This window comes from Microtus ochrogaster, chromosome X (genome assembly GCF_000317375.1).
Source record: "Microtus ochrogaster isolate Prairie Vole_2 chromosome X, MicOch1.0, whole genome shotgun sequence".
NCBI lineage: Eukaryota > Metazoa > Chordata > Mammalia > Rodentia > Cricetidae > Microtus > Microtus ochrogaster.
Genome location: NC_022026.1, coordinates 47052591 through 47079144, shown reverse-complemented (window position 1 = coordinate 47079144; position 26554 = coordinate 47052591). Strand labels below are relative to the sequence as shown.

General features: G+C 39.2%; 1 protein-coding gene across 6 annotated transcripts in view; it reads right to left on the bottom strand.

Moving 5' to 3' along the window:
* Reps2 (RALBP1 associated Eps domain containing 2) overlaps positions 1-26554 on the bottom strand; it is a 286698-nt gene that overhangs the window by 167740 nt on the left and 92404 nt on the right. For 3 of the 6 annotated variants that reach the window (XM_005358777.3, XM_013350570.2, XM_013350569.2), the window contains exons 2-5: positions 24400-24523; positions 16569-16717; positions 14414-14540; positions 9389-9486 (exon numbers count right to left, since the gene is read on the bottom strand). In XM_005358777.3, the coding sequence (XP_005358834.1) occupies positions 9389-9486; positions 14414-14540; positions 16569-16717; positions 24400-24523 (498 nt within the window). The remainder of the gene's footprint in view (positions 1-9388; positions 9487-14413; positions 14541-16568; positions 16718-24399; positions 24524-26554) is intronic. The other 3 variants (XM_026784774.1, XM_005358778.2, XM_013350571.2) reach the window with 1 other exon arrangement.

Below are 26554 nucleotides of genomic sequence, written 5' to 3'. Positions count from 1 at the left end.
CCAAAGCTACAGAGAAACCCTATCTCGAAAAAAATGTATGGCCACATAATGAGCACTAACTGAGGAATACAAATATTTTTTTTGAAAAGCCTTCATTTGAGAAAATAACAAACTTCAATATCACTTGAAGTAAAGTATTTCTTTCCTCAAGAATAATGGCTAGAAAAATGGGAAAAGAACTATAAATAAGCAAAGGCAACAAGTAGATAGGAGGCTTGATACTACAGAAAACAGGTCCTACTTGTGGTCATTGTGCCATTCAACTCTCTGTGGGTTTCACAGTGAGGCAAAATACCCATCACATGCACAAACCTCTTTAGTCCTTAGGACATGGTATAGAAGTCCAGCTAGGGTTTGATGTACAATGGAGAATGGATCTGGTAAACATTATCTCAAGTCAAGAATGGGCACATATCTAAAACTATAAAATGATCAAGACAGTTCAACCTCTTGACTCAGACACACACGTTCTCTCCCTCCCTATCTTCTACTTTAGGTAGAGGGAGAGAACGAAACAAACAAGACAAAGAGGCTACACCTACTATCTCTAAGGACAAATAGTCTTCTAACAAGAATCTACACCTATAAACTAAGTGTGGTAATTTGAATAAGCATAGCCTCTAAAGCTTCACATATTTTAATACTTGGTCCCCGAGTGGCACTATTTGAAAGGACTAGGAGCTCTGGCCTTGTTGGAGAAGTGCGTCACCAGGGGTGGGCTCTGAGGTTTCAAAACGCCCATCCCAAGTCCAGAGTATGGCCTTCCTTCCTGCTGCCTGCAGATCCTAATATAGAACTCTCAGCTACTTCTCCAGCACTATGTCTGCCTGTGTGCCACCATGCTTCTCATGGACTAAACACTCTGAAACTGTAAGCCAGCCCTGATTAAATACTTTCCTTTATAAGAGTTGCCACAGTCATGGTATCGCTTCACAGCACTAGAACACTGACTAGGACACTAAATAATTCAATTTTGTTATCATAATCATATAACCAAGAGATTCTCATTGTCCAGAGACCTAATGCTCTATAGAGCAGAAAAGAAACTTGGCTTTCTAACCTCCTTCAAGTGCCTCAAGTGCCCACAATCTACATTTGACCACATAAGCAGCAGTTTCCCATACACCTTGCAGAATCTCAGGGATCTAAAATGTCAGCTTATGGTTTCAGGCTTACGAATGTTAAATCAGTACAAAGCCATAAACAGCCCAGACAAAATTTTTTAAAAAAGACTTAAGATATGAAGATGCAATCCACAGTAAAGGATACTTGGGAAGATGGTGTGGGACAATTGTCTATATTCTGTCAATTATGTTTTAAATAAACGCCAATTGGCCAGTAGTCAGGCAGGAAGTATAGGTGGGACAACCAGACAGGAATTAGAGGCGGGCCAATGAGAACAGGAGAATTCTGGGAAGAGGGAAGCTCCCTCTGCAGTCCTGTCCAGACACAGAAGAAGCAAGATGTGACTATGCCGCTGAAAAAGGTACTGAGCCATGTGGCTAACACAGATAAGTATAATAGGCTAATGTAAGTTATAAGAGTTAATAAGAAGCCTGAGATAATTGGCAAATCAGTTTATGATTAAATTAGACCTCTGTGTGATTTCTTTGGAACTTAACAACTGCAGGAACCAGGCAGGAGAGAAACCTCAGAGAGCAGGAAGAACTCCATAATGTTAAGATATTCCAATTCACTAATAGATATGCTAATTAGTATACAAAGGTTAGCATTTTTCACATAGGAGGATGACAAAGGCTTATAAGTTTATTAGCATGTTATATCTACAAAGGTACCAGAAAAGATACATTTTCTACATTATGTTAGATGTATAAGTTGCTATAGCTTACAATATGAAAATTTCCATAAAAATACCAAAGTGTAGACATTTTCACTAAAGAATTCTATGTCCAGGAATTGAATCCATACAACTGCACACAATGCTACACTTGCAAGAGCTAGATGATAGCAAGAAGAGGCCACTCAAATAGATTACAGAAAATGCATACAACAAAATACTAAGAGCTTGTATAAGAAAAACTGTGTGTATTAGCACACAGTTTAAGTAAGAAAAATGCTGAGTATATAACAAATAGGTTGCTTACCACATAGGCAAAAAGCTGAACTACATATTTTGATTACACTACATATAATTACATATGCATTTGAATAAGAGTTTAACACAATATTAAGTAAAATAAGATATTTTTATATAATTATACAAAAGACATGGGTCATAGTTATTTCTGTGATGGGTGCTTAAAAGGTAGGAGTTAGAAGGATATTTTTTTGACATTGCATCTTTTCCAATATTTGACGTTGTAAAAATCTTTAGGCTCTGAGGAATAACCACCTTAAAAGCACACAACACACAGCCACAAAATAACATCTACAATGTAGTACTCACTGTATAATATGAAACAACCCAAACTGCAGACTTCCCTCCCCATGGCCCTGTTAGGAGAAAACTTGACTATGAAGTGGTTCGTTTGTCCCCGCATAAGTTCATTTAATTTAAATCATTCATAAGCAAGTGCATCTTCCTGACTTACATGGAAAGTACAAGGAAACACAAGAAGTAAAGGTAGAAATTACATTATGCTAAAGTAGCCACTATGGCTCTTCAATAGTCAGGATGAATGTTCTCATACAAGGAGGAAGGAGAAAGATTCAAAAGAAAGGAATAAAAAAAGACCTGAGGTCTAACTCAACATTCGTGGGGGACACACACAGAGAGACCTAATGATGCTTCAAAATCAATTCCTAAAACCCTGGGTGAGTTCTGATGGCCCTAAGCTGCTTTGTAGGCCACTTCTGAAGCTAACCAATGGCTGAGACAGCGCTTAGCATGTCTTTATTTGATGACTTGCTTTGCTTTTTTTTTCCCCATCTCAGCGCACCAACTCCCTCATGAGGTCACTGCAATCACTTTAGCTGGCCTCATCCTAATCTTTCAGCCATTCCCTAAGCTCTGCAAGACTTATTTTACCAGAATCCCAATCTAATCCACCCACAAATAACCCTCATAGCAAAAAAGGAAAAAAAAATTATCTCAGTGCCATGTTCACCTCCCCAAAAGACTATTTATTTTTGTTCCCATCAAAAGTATTACAGGAACAATTTACCTGTGGCACAAGCAATTCTTTTCTGACCTTCGCCAACAACATTCTAACAGAGACTCATGAGTGTTTCTTTCTTTTATCATCCTTGCATGTTTGCTTTTTACCTTGAGAACTATTCCAAAAGGGCTCAAGGAGTACAGAAAATTTGTGTCTGGCTCTCAAGGGATTGGGGATAAGCATGATAAAAAAAAATGAGAGTGAGTGAGAAATAAATATGTATTTGCAAGTAATAAGTGCTTTTCAGTTCACAAACTTTTACATGAACATACTGTACCAGTTTGAAACAAAATTTGCAACAAAAATACAGTTCCAAAACCCAAATGCAATGGCAGGCTCCTAAAGAATTCCAAGTTCTGTTTGTCATTATTTTATCTAAAAAGAATGGTGATAAGGGCTAAGAATGTGCTCCACTGCACTGTTGTGTTCATCCCTCCAGTAAAAGACACAGCACAGCAAGCTTGCTAAGGTTTCAAAAAGTGAGGGTGGTTTTGTTTAAAATAGAAGGTCATTGTGTTTTCATCAGATGCAGTTGCAAAATATTTCATTTGCCAAACCAGCATCCCTAAAGTCAGGTTTTAAAAAAATAAAATTAGAGAGGTGTATTATGACTGAATGAATTCAAGTGCACATGTACACACAAACATGTGCGCACATATACACACATATTCTATTTGCTTGGGTCTGCATAAAATGTTCTGGGAACAATATAAAAAGATCTAATTGCATTTATGATGACATCCATAATTATCAGATTCCCATTTGTCTAAGTTTCACCAATAAATATACAATTGAGCAATAAACATGGAAAACAGCAAGAATCACATATATATGAGCGCAATAGGAAACTCTCATACTACATGCTGTGTCTGGAGGAAAAAAGCAGAGATGTATTCAGGAAAAGGTAGAACACAGGAGGCAAAAGCAGAGATAAAGAATAAAGTTCCCTCTAGAGAATGCTGACCGCCTGAGAAATGACAAGGAGTAGTTGCTGACCAGTGCGGCGAGAGGGAAGCAATGAGCTGCTGCGGCTGAAGAGGAAAGCAGACACCAAATCACACAAGAGCCCATGTTCAAGAGCGGGAACGATACGATAAGAGCCAGAGTGACAAATTCAAGTCAGTAGAGGATGAGCAGCTACAGGAGAGAGAACTAAATTTATTTTTAACTGAACTTAAAAACATAAAATTTGTACATGATAATGAGCACTATGTGGTGTTTCAACACATGAACACACTGCATCATATTTATATCTCTTGGCTCTTTGTGTTTTTAAGATCTCTTTTGTTGCCAAGCATGGCATCAGTGCCTTTCATCTCAATACTCAGGAGGCAGAGGCAGACAGATCACTGAGTCCTAGGGCAGGCTGGCCTCTAACAAATCACAGGCCAGCCAAGGCTACATGGTGAGACCCTGACTCCAAAAATAATCCACTTTTGTCTCCAAGAGGATGATGGCTAAAGGAAGACATGCTATGAGTTAATATCCCAGATTCAGTGACAGGAGATGACTGCCTGAACTGAGAAGTAAAGCAGGACAGACAGACAAATGTCTGGCACAGAGAATGGTCAGGACTTGGTAACTGAATGGGCAATAAGGGATAAAGGAAGAGTCAAAGACAATGACCAACATTCTGATGCCTGGTAATGGGTGATCGAGCCAGGTATGCTGGTTCTGTGATGAAGACCCATCAGTTCAAAGTGACAGTGAGTCATCAAAATAAGGCTGTCTGCCAGATGGAGACACATCACCACCAGATTCTACTAGCTAAAGAACAATAATGTGAGAAATGATTTCAAGGGTCACTGTATTAGAGACAGGCAGAAGAAAGACTAAAAAACAATTTCATCAAAGGTAGCCACAGAACCAAGAGGGTAGGGTAGCATGCGCACCAGCAGTGAGAACACTCCAAGGAGAGCAGTGGCAAAAGCTGCCAAGAAATTCAGTTAGATGAGGCCTTGACCCAGGGCAGCTTTCAACAACCCTGGTGAAACACAGACTGCAGAGCCCAGCGGGAGCAGAAAGGGCAGCACTAAATGCTATGCGGACAGAACCAGAATCTACATGCAAGATGTCCAGAAGGGCTTAAGAAAAATGGAAACCACAAATGGCCTCTGAAGACCTGATAACAGGTAAAACAGAAAAGACTTTCCAATTTCTTTGAAAACACCCATCAACCATCCACCAAAAAAAGGTGTATGAAATTTTAATGAGGAAAAATTCTATTATTTGAACAAAAAAGTGACTAAAATATTAAGGAAAAATACTGACCATTCCAAAGTTTGGAAGCTTAATTTGACATAAACACCTCCAAAATGCCAAGCCCATGGGTCCCTAAAGGCCTAACCTAGGACCCAGAATTCATGTCCCCTTCTAACTTTTCCATGGTGGTGGAAGTGATTTGGAGTCAGGGTCTCGCGACATAGTTTAGGTGTGCTGGCTAAGGCTGGGATACCCCCAAACTCCCAGTCTTCCTGCTGTGTGCTATTGCTTCCAGTTTAGGAAGTGCTATGAAATCAAGCACAGGTTCTTGCTATGCTAGTCTGACACTTTACCCTCTGAGCTACAGATTCAACACCCCACTGTAATTAAGCAGGAAAGGTCTGAATAGAAGGCCACAAATGAAGCTAGAACAAAGAGAATAGATTGCCATTAGCACAGGAACATGGCACCATGAGGGGAATTAGTCACTCCAATGAACTTAGCACTGTACCAAATAAATATTAATCCCCACCACCAAGAACCTTCACTTTCAATCCCCTAATCGCCATGACTAATTCAAACTGGCATTTTGCTTTCTATAACATGGAGTCCAGCCAAAGCAAGCTGACAGGCATAAGAAGGAAACGTAGGCGCTGAAGAAAGGAAAATACACCAGTCACAAAAAGTACAGGCTGCCATTCTGAGCAAGAAAGGCCCCTTGCTGTCACCCTGAACAGAAGGCAATGCTTCAAACAGGTGCTAGGAGAACAGACATTAAGAGAATTAGACCGGCACACTGCTGGGCTATATATTGCTAAATCCACACTAAGATGTTAATGTAACAAATAAAGAAAAAGAACTTCTCCAGGCCATGTGGAGTCAGGCTGGGCCTGGGCAGAGCCTGTTTTTATCCTGTGCTTCCAATAGTCAATTGTTGCCAAACACCTATATCCAGCCTCTGCGCTCCCCAAGACTCCAGACCCATAGAAACATAGAACTCCCCTTCACCTCCTCCGAGCTGTCTCAAAAGCTCTAGTCCTGGTATCCAACACTGAACTTACAGCACCAGATTTTTCCTCAGCACCACTTTTTGTGCAGTGCTTCCTCACTTAATATGACATTACCATCTTCCATCCAGTTCCCAAGTCAGTAGCTGGATTCAGAATGGTGTCCAGTGTTTAAATTCCAGTCCATGTCATTTCCAACTGGGATCTTGGGGAAACTCAATGAAGTATATATACCTCAGGCTTTGTCATCTAAAATGGAGGTTACTCTTTACCCCCAAAGACAGTTGTGAGCACTGAGTTAATATGCCCAAAATGTTATATACACAGAAAATGTCTTTGTACATGTGGCTGTCTGCTTTCTTACTTGCTCCCCATCCTTACCCCTTTACATGGCAGAAAGGGACCTAGATATTAGAATAAAAATCACAGGATACCAATACAAGTGGGGGTTGCTTTGAGGGAGCTTAGTAGAAAGGGTCCCATGAGTCACACCCTACCCCCGAGAATTCAAACATTCACTGCTAATTTGATCAGTGTTTCTACCTATTGAAGATTTTGTCTTTACAGAAATAGAACATACTCTGCAGGAACCTGCAGTCCACACCTAAGAAAGCTTTGAGAGGAACCCCACCAAACCCTTCCCTAATGCAAACATGCCTCCCCAGTTTGTAGATTCTAGTGTTTAAAGGCACATATTGTTTTACCATGGGATCTCTAAAACACAGCCAAGTACTACATCTGGGGCTCAGCTGAAGAAACAACCTTCCATTCCAACGTGAGGGTACATCTGATCTGAAATGGCCTTAAAAAAGAAAGCCTTTGTTTTTCCTTTTTTGAGTTAGGGTCTTGAGTTTAGAAGTTGACCTTGAACTCACTATTGTACACAAAAATGACCTTGAACTCCTCACATTTCTGCCAGGTATGTTATGCAAATAACAGACTTTCAAGGATACTTTCCGGATGAGGGTATGCTGGAGTAGTAGAGTCCTCGCCTGGCATGGGCAAAGCAATGGGGTCTCTCTCCAAGCATCAAATGCACATATACTGTTCTCTCTCTCTCTCTCTCTCTCTCTCTCTCTCTCTCTCTCTCTCTCTCTCACACACACACACACACACACACACACACACACACACACACGAGGGAAGGTTATAACATCTAATGTTCATGATGTGATCTAGCCTTCTTGTAAAATGGAACTCTAATGTTGAGCTAAATGTTTAATATGCAGACACTGAACTCTCCTAGACTCAAATTCAGATTCTGCCACATAGTAGGTATGAATGAAATCTTCGATTTGCTGCTTCACCTCTCTCAGTCATCCATCTATACTAATAGAGACAGCAGTGCCTAGAGCTTATGGTTCTAGGAAACATTACATATATCACATATGGTTTATTACTATCTTTTAGAGAGTTCTTTGCAAATAGAGCACTGCTTCAAGTTAAAGTTCTGTGCCATGTCTAACAGTGTCCTGTGCCCAAAAGGCATTCATTGCATGAACCTGAGGATCTTCTTCAGACTGTTTACTGTCTTTCAAACTAGCTCACTTCTCTGTGGGAGTGTCTTGCTCCACTCTTCCATTTTGAGTAGAGTTGCCTATGCAGAAATGGTCCGTCTTCCTGAGTTCCACAATTGAAATGTTATACAAACCACCACCCACTTCCTTTTGTCCTTCATGTTATATAATAAACCTAACTTTTGGATAGTTTCTCTCATGTACGTGTACATACTCTCACACACAACACACACACTCACTTTTTAATAATATACTTTCTTTACAAAGGAACTTAGAGATACTATACAAGACAACAGCTATGGACATAGGAAAAAATCAGAGCTCTTTACCCAAAGAAAAACACTGGAGAATTAGAAGCTGAAACTACCTAAGGTATTGTGTAATCAGAATAAACTGAGTATCATTATAACCTGTGAGACAATATTTTGTGTCTATTACATGCAAAAAGTTGCTTATAGTTACAGACCAATTGCTACCAAAATGGCACTGTCTGAGGCTCCGAGAGAATACAGAACAACTGCAGCCTTCCAAAAGCCTGCCACGTAATTAGAGACACACAGCAAATGGAAAACAGTTAATTAGTCATTCAATGAGCAATAATAAGGAATAAGGCAAACATGAAACAAGCTGCTTTAGGAAATATGAAGCTCTCCTGAAGAAAGTGTTCCATGATTAAGTAGGTGAAAGGGTGGGGATGCCTTAGACACACTGAATATCAAGAGCCAACCTCTGGTTTATTCTAGAGACTGAAAGAAGATAAAAGTAGAAAAGATTTAAGAAAATAAACAAGCAAAAGAAAAAATGCAATGTTTGAATGATGAAGTAGTTTTATACCTTTCTCACAACAGAATAGAGAGTGATCAAAAAGCTATGCTCCTCATTAGAAAACAATGAAATACATGTGACAGGAAAGCAGAAGAATGGATGATTTGGGAGGAGGAAGACAATCAGTAAGTAAGGATGGGGAGGACAGGAAAAGGTCATGGGGGAGATACAAAGTATGTTATATATGTATGAAATGTTATAGCGATGCCAGGCACAGTGACCCATGCCTGCTATCTCAGCTGTCAGAAACTGGAGACAACAGAATCAGCCTCAGATACACAGGGAGTTTGACATCATTTTGGTGAGACCCTGTCTCACTCAACCAAAAGAAGAAAAAACATGTTAAAAAGAAGTCCATTACTTTGTATGCTAGCTATAAAATACTCAATACTTTAAAATGCCATATTTCTTTCAGGATTTTCTTTATAAGAGTTGTTTTTACTTTTAAGTATGTGTATGCATGTGTGCCTGTGTGTGGATATATGAACATACATGCAGGTACCATGGAAGCAAGAAGAAGGTATTGGACTCCCTGGAGCTGGAGTTATGGGTGGTTGTGTGCTGCTTAATGTGGGTACTAGGATCTAAACACTGATCCTCTGCAAGAGCAGTAAATGTTCTTACCTTCTGAGTCCTATCTCCACCCTAAATGCCGTATTTCCACAGCACAAAATTTTGCCCAGTTCTGTCACTGATGTAGGCCCACATCATAACTTACCCGAATAAGAGATGCCTGGCGACGAAGGGGTTTGGATCCTGGACCCTCTGAGGAGGATCCTTCCGGCTGGCCAATGGGCTGCCTAGCTTCATAAGAAGCTGAAAAACAAGAGAGAATGCTAGCCGGGCAAACAAAGATTCTACTCCAAAATTATGATTTCACACTCAAACTGATGTAGCATGTGGTTTTCAAGGAAAGGGTAATAAAGGAATTGCAGTGTATAATCTGAGAGCTGCCTAAGACTCACAAATCCTGATCCTCTTGCCTCTATAATTTCACCAAACAATCTAAAGCCATCTCACCAATATCATGATAATACTAAACTCACATCAGGTTAAGATTAGGCATAAAATGAGAGCGCAAAAGAGTGAGCTCCTCAATAACATTCAGAAAGAGCGAATCAATAGCTAGAAACATGCCACATTACAAATATTCATGTTTTACTCCTGCTTCTTGTGGTAACTTGGACCATGCTCTGAAGTGGTGGGGCTCACTTTTGTGTTCATTCATGGTTTTGAAGGATGTGACTTTGGCCTAAAATGAACACTGGCTGTAGGTCAGAATTAAACAAAGGCCTGATGTGAATGATCAGCAGCCCCAACCATATGACTCCATCTAGGAAATGGGGGTACTTTGCCTGGAGGGCTGGTGGACTCTTTTGACTTCCTAAATCTTTTCTTCCAGTGGGATCAAAACTGAAGCATGCCATGCATGCTTCTCACTGAAACTTCTATCACTTAAAAAGCAATAAATTCAGACAGCAGTTTCTCCTTACCAATTTCATTCTATACTCAAACCAAATTTCCATTCATTTGGGGAGAGAAAAGTAAAAGGACATAATAGCATTAGATTTTTAAAAAAAAGAATTAGGAAAGGTAAACCTCAACTGGGCATCAAGTATAAAACTCAGGAATCCAGAAAAGGTTTTCCCCAGGATGAATGTGCACATTTCATCCCTCCCAATAAAGTACAGGAACTACACTACACATTTTGGATGGACTGAAGAGTATACTGCCTATTTGAGGTTGACCTGATGCTTATATATATCATCTATACCTATTAAAAAGTATTATTTTAAGTGTTTGGATGTTTTACCTGCATGCTTGTCTCTATAACATGTGTGTGTGCATGGTTCCCATGGAGGCCAGGAAAGAAAATTGGGTCCCCAAGAGCTGGAGTTATGGACAGTTGTAAGTGCTGAGAACTGAATCCAGGTCTGCTGGAAGAGCAGTCAGTTCTCTTTACCGAACACAAAAGGTATCATTTTAAATGAAGACCTTTCCCTGCAGTCCATATTTATGAGTTCTTTCCGTAGAAAAAGGGAAAGAGTTTCCTCAGATTTTTATTTTGCATTGAAGATTTTTTAAAAAAAAATAAATTTTCTGAGGGCTGGAGAGGTGACTTAGTGGTTAAGAATACTGTTTCCTTTTTTAAATGACCCAGGTTCAATTCCCAGCACCCACATAGTGGTTCACACCCACCTATAAATCCCAGGAGATCCAATGCTCTCTTCTGGTCTCCACCAGCACTACATATACTTGGTGTACAGGCATACGTGCAGGCAAAACATTTACGCACAAAAAATACAACTAAAAGCTAAAACTTTTGAGCAAAAAGTAAGTCTTCTAATTCTTTTAAAAAGTATAAATGCCAAATCTAGTTATAATTTATATTTGCTTCCCTATTTAAATGTATTCAATTCATTATATAACCCCAAAGAAAATTAATATGAACTCAACATTATTGTTTATTATAAAAATAAATTGTTAACTTCTTTATTATACAGAATGCAAAAACAGGTATATAAAAATAAGTAAATGTATTACATGTTTATTATTCTATTAATCAATAAGCAAAATATTTACAAATCATTTTTCTACCTTTATACTATCTTTAAAATAAGTTTCTAAGCTACAAAAATGAATGTTATTCTTTAATCCTTTTATTTCCAGAACATATAATAATGACCTTGCCAGTATGGTAGTAAGACAATTAAATATAACCAGCTCCAACAGAAAGGAGAAATCATTACCCAAAATGAAACTATTTTTCATCTCTGTGGGCTGACACTTTGAGGTTTAAAATATATAAATATAAAAAGTGCTTCTTTCTGTAACTTACTTAGAAATAAAATTGGGTGGAGAACAGAGGTGGTTGTTATGGTGCCATATTTAGCATAGTTTGATCTTTTTAAAATAAAGAAGGTAGAGCAATAGCATGTCAAGAACACCAAACTAGTTAGATATTGTGATACACACCTGTAAGCTTAGCAGGCAGGAGGCCAGACTAGTGCTCTTAAAACGAACAAAAGAAAGAAAGAGACAGAGACATAGAGAAAGGGAAGGGGGGAGGGAGGAAGGATGGAAGGAAACAAACATTCAGGCTCACATCTATTTTGTATTTCTTCCTAACAACTAGAAAACAAAATTATAATACATTCAAATATGTAAATGATTGCCTAGCAACACATTTAGTGTATTTTCGAACCTGCTAGGAGTAGATACAAATGTAAATACTACAAAAGAAAAATTCATAGAGAGCACATGATCCAAGCCTTCAAAAATAATTTTTGAAATTGTAGGCAGTCATTGTCCTCCGACATGCTTTTTTCAAAAAATCATTCCATGTTGATGGAACCACAGTAAGCTCTTCATACCAACTGAACATTACCAAACAGTTTTGAGCACAGTAAGCTTGCATGGCTAGGATCCTAATGCTCAGGAGTGCTAATGAAATCATGGACCCATGCTTCCCATAAAAGAGAGCGTGTGTCTACTGCTACTCAGTCTAAACTCAGGAAAAGGGTACATATTACTTACTGCTTCAACTCTCTTTCTTCCCAAATGAAACCCAAAACATACAACTCAAAAGCAAACCAAATAACCCCTCAATTCCTTTACAAGAGGTTTCATATGGAAGTAGACACATCATCTTTCTCTAAAGAAATGACTATTTTTTTAAAACCCTCAAGATTTCCACCACTTTGAAGTTCAGTATCAAAGCGGAACTGTGGGTGTTTTCACACGCCTACCCAAAGATTCCACTCCTAAGTGTCAGAGAAATGGCAGCCTAAGTCGCAAAAATACTCAAGAACAAATATTTATGGTATCCTTATTCATAACAGTCAAACACTACAAAACACCCAAATGTTTATCAACAAGAGAAGGACCATTAATCTGTGGTTATTCATGCAATGAAAACTACTGAACGACAAAGTGAAAGGAACTACTAACACATCCTATGGATTTTGACTGTTATATTGAGGGAAAGACAGCAGACACAAGTGGAATCATTCTGCCTGTTTCCTCTTGCATGAAGTTCTAGAAGGAATAAAACTGACTGACAACGATAAAAACCATTACAGTGCTGCATTTCAAGGCAGGAAGGAACTTGGAAGGGGCACCTACAGTGCAATGGGAATGCTTTTTAATCTCAGTTATAACTAAATGAGTATATCCACTTGTAAAAATTCAAATTAATTACTTAAAATATGTCTATTTTATCATACATAGATTTTTGCCACTTTAAAGCAAGTATAAAGAGGAATAAGGAATAGTGGAGCCTAGGTATCCACTCCTCAGAGTCCAGAAAAGAGGGAAGTAGATAGTCTCTTCAGCGCTGCAGGGATGGGAGCCCACTTAGGACAGGATGAGAGAAGGGGGCAGGAAACAGAGGACACAAACAAGGACTATCAAATGAAGAACTTAATGATATGCTGACTTAATAGACCACAAATAGATTTACCTATGAACTGAACATTAATTTTTAAGCCCAAATTAGATTTGAAATAGGAGAAACTATTCCCCTTCTTTGAAAAAGGCAAATCATACGATGGAAACTGCAAGAGGAGAATGGAGATGTCTTAACCCTGTGTAGCTTCAGACACCAATGAGATAGCTGATTTTCAGAATGATTTTCTTACTATCCATTAGGAACACCATCTTGTATTCCATAGGATGCAACTTTCAACTGAGCTTATACTCATATTCTCACTGAATACTTCTAACACCCTTATCATTGTTTGAAAATAAAAAAAAATATGGTTCATAGAAGCTCAATAGCTTGCCTAAAGTCATGCTAAACCCAACCTTCTGGTTCTAACGCAAAGCTCTCTCCATCACGTCCTACCTGCTTCTCTCGGCAAAAGGACAGCCCTTTGTAGCTCAGCCTAGCATAGCTTTGTATTTCTGTGACCCTCTAGAAGTCACCGTCTCTTTTCAATGCAGCAAAATCCTGTAGAAACTGGGTCATTTCTACCACATCCCACAAAATGGGCGGGGGGCTATAGGACATTCTATTCTAGAACACATTCAGTCGATCATATATGAAACCAGAAGTGTGAAGCACAGAAGGACACAGTGCTGCAGTGAATTTATGGGACTTCACACATTGCAGTCTGGGCAGCCAACTGCAAGTCATCCTGAGAACCACCTCATATATTTTACCCCTGAAATGACCAGAAGAGCATAAATATGAGCAAGCAGACAGCCCCATAACTGTGCATACTGCATGATTCTCAACAAAACGCTACCCTGAGCATTTCCCTTATCTTTACCCTAAAACATAAAAGCTCAATATTTTCATTTATCTCCCTGGCCTTTAAATATTGAATCAACTCTCTTGCTTTTGCATAATTTTTAGAGAATTTTCATAAAAACGATTATTGAGTAAATATGTTTAGTGTTCTTGCAGAAGGGAATAACAATTTTCAAAAATGCAAGCCCTTAGCATGCTACATTCCTTTAATGAATTTTGTATATGAAATATTAAATCATCTAAATAGTTGTTTACAAGTCTAAAGATGAACCAGTTTCCAGGCAAAGAAACAAAGCATTGCTGAGATATGCTTAATTTCATTTTTAAAAAAAAAACTTTGCTTGAGAATATAAAAAGAAATTGAGCAATGTTTCCAAAGACAAGAGTAATTAAATCAGGAAATTAAGCAGCTGGTGGCATTGCTGCCTGCTAGATTAAGGAGACTCTAAGACATTGCCTGTGACAGCTGGCCCCCTGGTAGCCTCTTACCTGGCTGCATCTGTTCTGTGCCGCTCCGCAGTTTGCTGTAGCCATGGCTCAAGGACACCCTCTGGTAATGAGGCGGGGAAGAAGGAGGGGAGGCGAGGGGTGACATCGTGGGAGACTGTGTTTCCTGCTTCAAAGAACCAGAGCACAGTTCAGAGGCAACCACTGGAGAAGCCTGGCATTCTGAGCTGTAGTTTAAGAAGCAAAATGTGACTCTATGGCTGGTGACTTGGCTGATTTAACAAATGGGGAGAAATGTTTCCTCAAAACTGCAGCAAAGCAAAAGAGGAGTATTGAGGATTCAAATCACTATTACTGTACTAACAAATTACTAATACCAGCCTAAAATGTTTTCTGTTAGTTCAATAGTATTTTCCTTTGGAAAATGAAAGACACTGATCACAAAAGAGAACATTTATATCCCTCAATTGTGAACCAATTCCATTTTCATTCAACTAATGAATTAATGAATCTTCCTTTTTAAGACTCCTATTTACTGAATTTATATTCACCAAATATAAATCCAGAATATGCAATAAAATTTACATTTTCAGTGTTTAATGGTGGGTATTCTTGGAGCTTACTATACAAAATTATATGTTGGGGAGTGGTTTGTTTCATATAGAGAGACTCCAAAATATAGCCACCCCATCCAGTATACCCCATAATACTAAGATGAAGCCCTCATGAGTACAATTGGAATCATAACTCAACCATGAACCTGATATAGAACTCTACGCCAGATAATAACCTGAGCCTGCTGCTGGCTTTCCTCCTTTTTTCCCACTACCAGTAGAATATAAGTATGGGGTACAAAGAACAGGGAAATGGTGTTTTTTATAACACAGAGACTATATTGGCCTCTTTAATTTAAAAACAAATATGCAATCTGAGATAAGAGATTACACCTGAAAACTTCCCAGGAAATCTGCCACTGTGGGACAGGAATGCTCTAAATGCTGGTATAGACACATACCAAAATATACTAAGTACAAATTCCTATGTCTCTCTAACATACCACTTAAATGATTAAAGTAACATTACGTGGAGTTGTTTAACAGAATGAGCTATGCCTTTTTTAACTATAAATGTAAAATTCAGGCCAGGCATAAAGAGGAACACCTATAATCCCCAGCATTCAGAAGGCAGGAAAACCGAGTAAGCCTGATGCAAGCCTGGGCTATATAGAGAAACCTTGTGTAAAAAAAAAAAAAATAACAAAAACAAAAAATAAACCTGAAACCTTGACTATCCAAGACCACCAAAGTAAGCCATATGTTAATTTTTACTATAACCCTTTAATATTTATTGTATTTTAAAAACATCTTGATTTAATTCTTCCTAAAATACAGCATGTTCCTTTACCTTACAGAAGGCAGTACTAAATATCACCTGACTTCTCTGCACGGCTCTTTATCAGCAGCATGAGTTGTAGCATGATGTCCTTGGGGTTTACTAATATGAAAACCGATTAGAAAAGCTCATCCTCCATATTCGGCTTTCAAGCCTGCTAAGTGGCTAAAAGCATTTACTGAGATGCCATTCCACATATGTTTCCCAAGAAAGGGTTCCCTGGTAATAAGAGCTTGGTAAAGACAGTTCTCCAGGCCTCTTTCCAATAGAACCTGCCTGTCGGTGTGCCCTCTTAATTTCCAAGGCTGATGACGTAGTCTTTCCCCTACGAATGGAACATGAGGACATACTTCCCAAACATGTTTAATCAGAGAATCATTTGGGGCTTCTTTTTGGAGGGGAACACTTGCTAACTCCTAGAAGCTACATTTCTTCTCTTTGATTTTTAGCGTTGTTCTTTGTTTCCACGTTGTTCTTTGTTTCCACGTTGTTCTAGAAGTTACATGTTAATGAACCTATTTAAAAACCATTAACCTAGAGAAATCAAATAAGTGTATTAAATCAACAGCACTGTTTGAGGCACAATTCTATACTAAGGTAAATTCTAAAGGGCCAGTGGGTAGCTAGCAGCAATTCCTATGTGTCAGCTTCTTCTTGCTACAAGAAAACTTTCCTGGCTCACTTCCAAATCTGTAATTGTGTTCCAGATGGCAAGATTTGCTGGAAGTTTGGCAACAGACCAGAGGCTGTGATTCACGAGGCGTCATGGTCAGAATCGAATGAGCATGCCGAACCCCACTCTCACCTGTTTATCCTCATCGTCCATTCTTTTGAGGGAATTCTTTTCGGTGGTTAAGTATGGAATCTGAATTTTCTTTCCGTGCAGCTCAGCTGCGTTCCCAAACCGTATCTCAGCATCACTCTTTGACATCACAAAGCGAGGCAGAGGCAGTTCTTTAGGAATAGAAGCAGAAAGGCTTAAGTGAAGCTTTATCTTAAAACTACAAAAAGGGGGGCTCAATGGCCAAAAAGAAATCAGTTTTGAGGGAAATTTTCAGAGCACTAAATAAAGTTTAAATTTGAGTTGAGACACAATGGAGACTCCTAGAATAACGTCATGAGAAAAAAATGCAATGCTAAACCAAGGTATTCCACCTTAGCATTTTCCACTCTGCTGAATCATCACAGGATAAATTGGGGTTGGGGACTAGCTCCCACTTGATCCTGCAGAAAAAGGATGTGAATTTTATCAAAACAAGAGGCAACGATCGCCAGCAGAGCTTACAAATGCTTAAATACACCAGATGCAGTGTTAGGGGCCTGCAAATACCAACCCATCTATCTTCCTGGCAATTCTATAAGATAAACTAGCATTACTAATTCCCTTTACAGCTGTGGAAGCTGGTGTGAAGAAGCTACATAAAGTCCCCCCGGAGCACACAACTAATCTCTGGGCAAGAAACAGTTTGAACCCAAGCAAGCTGGTTCTTACCAGTGCCCTACATTAATGTCCATGCCTACCTTCTTGGGGCAACTTCCTAGGTTGAATGTTTCCCACTCAATATCATTCTTTTATGAGTTTTCACACTCAATCTCTTGTTGCCCGTTGATAACATAATGAAGAAAGTGTTATGAAGTCAGGTCAATTGCTCTAACATTTAGCCATATTCTAAATACAAAACCATTGGCCACTCGCGGTGTGACAAAGAGCTGTCTGGTATATTTACTTATCTTTTAAACTCTGACATAACTATTCTGAAAAGAAAATGGTGCTTTGGCATGCTTCTAATTCTCAGCACAGCAAGTCACACATAAGCACATGACACAAAGACCACATAAATAAGGATAATATTGTGGATTAGGCATAATGATTTGCATCTGTAGCCATTGTTCTGGATAATTCCCAGTGTGCATTTGTACTTCTGTCATCCGTCCACTCCAAAAACACAGCTGTGCTTCCAATGGTGGATGCTGTGCTAGAGCCAGGAAACATCTTAGCAACAGCAAGTATGCTACTCCCCAGGCAAAGAAGGCCCCTGGTTCTCTAATATCCACATGTTTATTTTTAGTTGCTATGTTCACATTTGATTCAAAGAATGGGCAATTATGACAAGTCCCCGTGGGATCAACCAGCTAAGGGCCCAAGACACAAAGAGATAAATCAATCTGGAAACTTAAATCGAGACTCCTCTCTGAAGAAAGATGGTCACCATTTTTAATACTTTAATGTTTCCCAGCCATGGGCAGTTTTCCAGCACTGAAGGCGGAAATAGATTTCAAAAGGAAAAGGTAAAAGTCCCGAGTGTCAGTGAGTCACACAGAAGCCAGTCCTGTGGTGCTGCTCACAGAATTATCTCTTTCAGCTATGCCTCATAAATGGATCTAGAAATATAGGACAAGAGCATACAAAATACTTTCTCTACTCTGGCCTGACCATGAGACCATTCGAGTGCTTCTTCAAGAAAAACATCGAGATGCATGGGATTTATAAGCTCCCTGGCCAGTGCTTTACTGGCATTTGGTCCAGAGAACAATGGAATACAAGTGTAACATTACAAATGCTAGCAGCTGTACCAGGACTGCCAGACACCCTTAAGGATACTGTCACTTCACACATTCTTCCATTTGGTTATGGCATTTCTCCAGAATCATTTGCCTAGGAAACAAGCTTTCGCCTCCAGATGGACACCAAACTGTGAAAGACAAAATACAGCTGAATTCTTCTATACTTTCTTCAGCCCTGTGATTTTTAATCAACTTTCACTTAGCACAATTGTAGCCACGTACCTTACCATGACACTATCATCTCCCTAAAGCTGCTACGACTATTAAAAAGGTAAACCCTGTAAATCCTTGGTCTGAATATTCTTCTTTGTTATATGTACACTGAATTCAATGGTGAAATTATATTAGAAAAGTAATAAAGCACCTACACTAGTGATATATGCCTAGTATACTAGCTGGTTTTGTGTGTCAGCTTGACACAAGCTAGAGTCATCAGAGGAAGGAGCCTCAGCTGAGGAAATGCCTCATTGAGTTCCAGCTGTAGGGCATTTTCTCATTTAGTAATCAATGGGGGAGGGCCCAGTCCATGGTGGGTGGCACCATCCCTGGGCTGGTGGTCCTGGGTTCTAGAAGAAGGTGGGCTGAGCAAGCTATAGAAGCAAGCAGCGCTCCTCCATGGCCTCTGCATCAGCTCCTGCCTCCAGGATCCCGCCCTGCTTGAGTTCCTGTCCTGACCTCCTCCATTGACTAGGATTTGGAAGTGGAAGCCAAATAAACCCTTTCCTCTCCAACTTGCTTTTTGGTTCTTGTTTTGTCACAGCAACAGAAACCCTAAGACAGTGATTTCTGTTAGGTCTCAAACCCAGGACAAATGGCTGAGGTGCATATTCAACATATCAGAATGCATGATGGCTGCCACATTCTCCCTGCACCCCTCAGCTCCCATCTATTACAGCTTGGGGGGGGGGAAGTGAGCTACCCTTCCCTAACAATCACAGAAGGTCCTTTTGTAGTAGTTGCTTAGAATCTTGTCTCCAAATTTAATTAACACACGACAAACAAAGAGCAGAAAATGTTCTGGAGTTATCTCTCCAGACCCCTAGAAATGCTTTTTAAGTGCTAACGCTGGGGAGATTGCTCAGCAGTCAGTGGATAAGGGCACTTTCTCTGCAGACATGAGGACCTGCACAAAAAGGTAAAGAACAACTCCAGAGTCCTAATGAATCACACAGAAGCCAGTCCTGTGACTCTCTTCGCAGAAAGCTGTCTTTCAGCTCAGTCTGCGAGATGAACCTAAAACATAGGACAAGAATATACAAAATACTTTCTACCTTGGTCCAACCATGAAAAAATAACTCTACTTTAAGGATTTCTTCAAGAAAAACACCCAGAGATTCTTGGGATTTATAAGGTCCCTGGCCAGTGCTTTACTGGCATTTGGTCCAGAGAACAAAGGAATACAAGTATAACATTACAAATGCTAGCAGCTGTACCAGGACTGCCAGACACCCTTAAGGATACTGTCACTTCACACATTCCCCTACCTTGTTTATGAGCACGTCTACAGAATCATTTCAAATCCCCAGAACCTATGTAAAATCCTGGGCATGGCTATGCATGCCTGTAACTCTGGCACTATGGAAGGAGACAGGGACATTCCAATAAAATGCTTACCAGCCTGTCTAGCTGAAAGAGCAAGCATTTTCCAGTTCAATGAGAGACCCTGTCTCAAATCAATAGAGTGGACAGTAATAGAAAATGACAGATGATATGGACTTACATATATGCAACATGCATACACAGAGCGGGAGAGAAAGCACAAAAAAGAAAAAATCAAAGTGAAATAAGTTGGTCATAGGAAACAAATAGCGTATGATTCCACTTACATCAAGAGTAGTAAAATGCACACAAGTATAAAAATAAAGAGTGATTGCCAGATATAAGGAGTGAAGGGGAAATGTGTAGTTGTTTAATCAGACTTTCAATTTTACAAGGTAAGGTGGGAAATTTCTAGAAAATGCATGTATAACAAAATGAATAGACCTAACACTCCTGAATTTAACCCATAAAATGGTTAAGATGGGAAACTATACACTATATGAAGTTTATAACAAGAAGTTTGACTTTTAGATGAAATTTTAAAAAGTTAAATTAAGTCAGGTGATGGTGGTGGCACACACCTTTAATCCTAACACTCGGAAGGCAGAGCAGGTGGATCTCTGTGAGTTCAAGGCTAGCCTGGTCTACAGAGCTATAGACAAAGTTCCAGGATAGCCAGAGCTACAGAAAAACCCCGTCTCAAAAAAAAAGCCACATTAATTTTAATTATTTTAACCCCCATATGACATATGAAAATTTTTGAGATAGCATAGCAGGGGCATAAGTACCCTGCCTACTGTGCTCATATTTGATTCCCAACACAGTCAAAATATAAACATATCTCAATGAAATAGTTTACATTCGTTTTTAGTGAAAACCCCTCAAACTCACATGAATATTTTACTCCTACGGCACACCTCAATGCTTACCATATTTCAAGTGTTCAGCAGACACACATGGCTATTGGTTACCATATTGTAATAGATAAGCCACAAGGAAATATGGGTCACTGTGTTCAGAAATCTGTATCTTACTAAGAACTATTATAATGGTAAACGGCAACAAGTGAGTCTTCCTCAAATAATCAAAGGATATGTTGTATGTAGGTATGCTTTATACACATCATTTGAAGAGTTTTGACTTGTGTGTGTGTGTGTGTGTGTGTGTGTGTGTGTGTGCGCCAGAGCCAGGGTGGGAAGGGAGAACCAATACATAAATTAAAATATCAAATTTTCTTTTATGTTCTTTCCCAGTCCCCTTCCTCCTTTTTCACACTATCAATGTGTAGTTTCCTGTCCTTGCAAGATCCAGAGCTTTTGCTAGATAAAAGAATCAAAGATGGACCAGCAAGATGGCTCAGTGTATAAGGATGCTTGTCATCAAGCCTGACAATCTGAGCTTAATCCATGGGACACATGTGGTAGAAGAACCAACTCCCAAAAGTTGTCCTCTGACCTATGCACAAATACTGTGGCGTGTATGCACAAGCACCTATACAAACAGTCACACACATATATGCACAATCACCTGTACAAACACACACACACACACACGCATTCAATGTAATTTTAATATTTTTTAAAAATCAAAGATTCTGTCAAAGAATCATGTAATAAGCATAAATGAATAAATAAATGTGAAAAACACTGCTCATAATGTTGAAGACAATCTTGGGAAGGGAGCAAGCAGCAAAAGAGATGAGGACCAAATGTATGTGTAGAGAGGTGAAATGCCTAGAAAACACAACTGGTCAGCTATATACAGTAGGGGAGCGCGGTGCATTGGGGAATTTGTCCAAAGCAGCTCTAGCTCCCCCACAGGAAGGCTGAGAAGGGGAGAAGGTATGAAGGAAATTGCTAAAAGAGCCACTGAATTTTAAAAAGGAAAATAATTGAGATGAGTATTAGGTAGAAAGGCTGAATTGACCTCAGCTTAACGGGAAATCTCAAAACAATATTTAGTATTCAAATGTCCTCTGCTCAGGGAAGGAATTACACACACACACACACACACACACACACACACACACACACACACACACACACACACACACCAGGATCACTTGGCCACATCCATACTTTCTGGGATCTTCACTTCACCCCTGACCATCCTATCCCACCCACCTTAAGGAGTTCTCTTTTCTACAAAGCACCAAACTGGTTGTCCCACTCAAAAAATTTCTCTTCTAGCTTTCAAAGATAAAGAAGGTTCACCAAATAAGCAGAGAACAGAGACTACCCCTCCCCCAACCCTCTCAGTTTGACCAGAGACTCTCTGCTTCTGTTTTTCTTGGATAAGATAGTTCTGTGTGAAGAGGGGAAAGCCACTGAAACAAGAGTCACTGCTTCAAAACCTTTCCGCCTCCCTCAGGACCCTCACCATGCCTAAAAAGGCTAGCCTCTCCCCTTCAAGCAGCTTTCTCAGTGTCAGCATTTTTCTTTTTTTGCCTATTAGATTGAACAGTTTTTTATTGCGGAGGAAGGGGCCCTATTCCATGCAGTGCAGGACATTTAGTACCATCTCTGGTTTCTACCCACTAGATGCCTGTAACATCCTCTCTACAGTTATGACAACCAGAAATGTTGGCAGACACGGGTTGAGAATGGCATTTTCCAGCAAGGAACAATGGGTGAAATGATTTGCCTAAGGATCTCTGCAGTGATAGGTTTGAAATTATAGCATGGCTCACACATTTCGTAATTTCACAGAACAGAAAAAAAAAACTACCATCTCACCACAGACAAGCATAAAGTTGCAAAATTTTTACTTTGCCAAGAATTTTGAGCCTGGCATCATTTGGGAATCTGAAGCAGCTGGATAGCCATGAGTTCAAGGCCAGTTTGGGTTACAACGTAAGAACCAGCCTCAAAATACAACAACCAAGAGTTTTACCCAAAACCATAATTCATTATGTTTGCTAAAAGAACATCTAACAATAGGGGGAAAACTCTCAGAATTAAACACATTCATGCTATAAAAAACTCATCTTTCTTCCTAGTTCTCTCTCCTTCCATTACAAATAGTGCCAGACAACCAACAGAGCATGAGCCATTTTGGAGAAACACAATCCTGAGGACAGTAGGAATCATACCATTGCACTACTGGGGCTCAGATCCCAAGGGGGCTGTAGAAAAGAAAACAAGGGGTTGTTACCTGGAAAAGAGCGGGAAACCCCACAACTGTATTTCCCCTATCCTAACTCCTAATTGAAGTGAAAGCCTTTATTTCCATTAAGCATGAAAACTCCTATGCCATCATTCACAGTACTTGCAACTTTCCAAACTTTTTTATGTCATTACAGCTGTAAACAGCTTGAAGTATTTATTATACATGTTCATTACCACTCTGCAGGTATGGTAGCTGTTTCAACCACTGTGGGATCTTTTATGGGATCGTTTAATAAAGAATTCCATATATAGTTATGGACATGCTAATATAATTGGTTTCCTTTATAATCCTATGCCTTTGTACCCATGTGAAGCATTGTTCTGGGCTGGGGTAGAGCTCTGTAGAAAAGCATATGCTTACTATGCCCAAGGCCCTGAGTTTGACTTTGAGGACCCTAAAAGAAAAATAAATAAGCCCAAGAAGGATTCAATTTGCCAGAATGGTTTGTGGCACTAACAAAAAGGCTAAGAAGCCAACCCTGCATCCTACCTAACTCTCCCTTAGTCTCACACATGCGCAGGTTCAGTCCCCAGAAAGGAAAGATAACAGGAATTCTCTCGGTTCCATAAGTTGTTTTCCCACCCACCAGGTAACTCCGGAACTGAGGTGGGTGACAAGCAGCCCAAAAGAACTTCTGCAAAATTTCCTCAGGAATTTCCAGGGACTCTGAATACTAGTTGATTTTGTTTAGAATGACAACTTTTCTGTGTACCGTCCCCTAGATTTTCAGAACTCCAAGAAGGCTAAAGATGTCGTTCAGTGGTAGAATCCTTGTCTAATATGCACAAGATGTTCCGGATTCCATCCCAACATGGAAAAGGACAAAAAAAAAGGACAGAACTCCTAAAAATGTACATTAATTCTGGCAAAATCTTGGTAACCCAAAGTCATTAAGACAGTTCATGCAGGAACACGGAATTAAAAGGTGAGCAGATAGGAATAGAAGAGAGAAAGAGACAGCCAGTTCCATGTACCTTTCTTATTATGCCATCCTAATCCCTAACAGAGACCTAAATGATATTACTGCTACCTCAAGTTGAAAATTAAACTGAATGGCATTATTTTGACACAGGCTGGAGAATTGCTGTCCCAATCCCGTCTCATTAAAGAACAAAAGCTATCTTAATGGCCAGTTGAAGGGAACTAATCCTAGGTCACTCTGTGAATTTTTTCCCACTTAAAAATGAAAAAAAGAAACCAAAGCTACCTGATGAGTTTTCTTATTTTATTTAACACTGAAGGTAGAGAAAGCTAGGAGAAATTTCACAAAAACTTACAGAACAGACCTTAGACACACCAAAAAGAGTTCACACAAATAAGAAACCTATTGTGGATGATAAAACATATAAACGTGAGCTACTCACCACATTTAATACTCTCTGTCCGCACTGGGAGGCCAGACTGTGCTGCAGCAATCAATTTCAGAGCAACATAAAACTGTGTTGGACCAAAATAACCAACCCGCTTTGCACCACACAGTTCTGTGATCTGAAACAGACAAGAAAAATCATGCTGAAAAGCCCATTTCATAACAGGAAAAACGAGACAAAACTATATGATGAAACCTTCAGGATTTCACAGGATAACTTACCAAAAAGTCCCTCAGGAACCTTCATGTATGCAATGGTTGAGGGTTTTTCTCCTCTGATTTATGGAGAGGGTTTTGATTCAAATCATTAATTTCTACCTACTAACAATGTTTCAGAACTGACTATCCTTCCTCTTTTGAAGACAAAAATAAAGATGACACACAATGGCTGCTACTCGCTCTTCTTATAAAAGAATGGATGACTTTTCAGGGGGTAGATTCTAACGTACAAAGTCTGCAAAGTCACTGAAGCGAAAAGAACAGATTAGTCATTACCACTACTTAGGTGTTATTCTAGTTTACCAAAATTGAACGTGAATTAGTCAAGAGGTGGTAGTCAGTGGTAGTACACTTGCCTCCATGCACAAAGCCCTAGGTTCAACCCCAGCATCACAAAAACAAAGTTCTAAGGCAAAGTCACTTCTTAGTAAATGATACTTCAGGTGCCCACTTCAGAGAAACAAAAAGGCACTATGCACATAAAGATTTAACATTTCAATAACTGCTGGTCCCATTCTGTCACCTGCAATTAGAACATCTTCCTCCACATCTAGATTGAACTCAACTGCTATCTCTTCTACAGATCCTTCCTAAAATCTTGGGTATAATAGTTTATTTTTCCCAGTGCATTCTGAAAGCACTCTATTCAAATATCTAAAAATGCCTATCCCATGATAACCCATTTTGTCTTGGATAGGCTTCAAAAAATGAAAGGGAGCAAAGACTAAGCATGTGGGGGAATGAGGCATAACCGAGAGTTAATAATTGTTGAAGTGAGTAAGGTTCATAGTGGTTCATTCTCCAAATTCAAATTTCTATACTGTCCATTTCAGCACTTAACACATTCTGCTTTAGTTCTCTGTTTTTCTCTGCTTCCCATCAACACAAATTCTCTTTAAGACCAGAGGCAACTTTTTTTTATTTTGTTTTATTTTTTTAGCAACTTTCTTTTATCTCCCAGCACAGAAATAGACACCTAAGATGCAATCAATTCTCAATCAAGTGCATGAAACTTACACTCTAAATAAACTGCAAATGAGTTTTATAATGTGTGCACTACTATGAATATGTAAATAACACCCCCTAAGTTATAGATAAGGCTGTGCATGGAGAACATGGCCAACAGCATCAGGGTAGTTTCAGTATGAAGATAGTTGTCTTACAAGATAATTCCTAATATAAAGAAATTTTAGTCCTTGGCAGGTAAACAAATAAACTATATTTCATAAAATAAACAATTAAATTTCAAAACAGTGTGAATTTAGGGTGTCAACAAGATGCTTCAGCAGATAGGGGTGCCTGCTGCAAAGCCTGACCAGCTCAATCTTATCTCTAGGCCCTACAGGAAGAAATGAGAAAACCAAACCATGGAGGCTGTTCTCTGATCACTACACTTATACACCATGACAAGGGCATCCATGGCATATGAATCTACACATAAAACAAATAAAATGCAATAAAAGACTTTTTAAAAAGTGTGAATTTACTACCAAATTGACTTTGGATTATTCCTTTACCGTAGCTACTATCTCAAATCGGGAAGTGTTCTCACAACAGGTAACTGAAATTGCTGGTAAAATATTCATCATGGTACTTTAAGACTCGCCTTATCTGACATCAGATAATCAACTTGTTTACATTTGTCTCTATATTTTCATGCATACTACTAGACTCTCTACATTTTAGCTAGAGAAGAAGAAATACAGTAAGCTCATAGGTCATTTGTCTTGCTCTTTGTACACTAAACCTCTCAGATATATGCCAAGAGCTTTCTGAAATAATTACGCTTCAAGGAAGAGAACATAATTCTAAACCTTTGGAATTTACCTATGGAGTGGTGCCTCATCTGCATGAGATTTCTCAATCCAAAAGGCAGGCTACTTTTATAAGGTTTTGTTGGTTGGTTTGTTGGTTTGTTGGTTGGTTGGTTT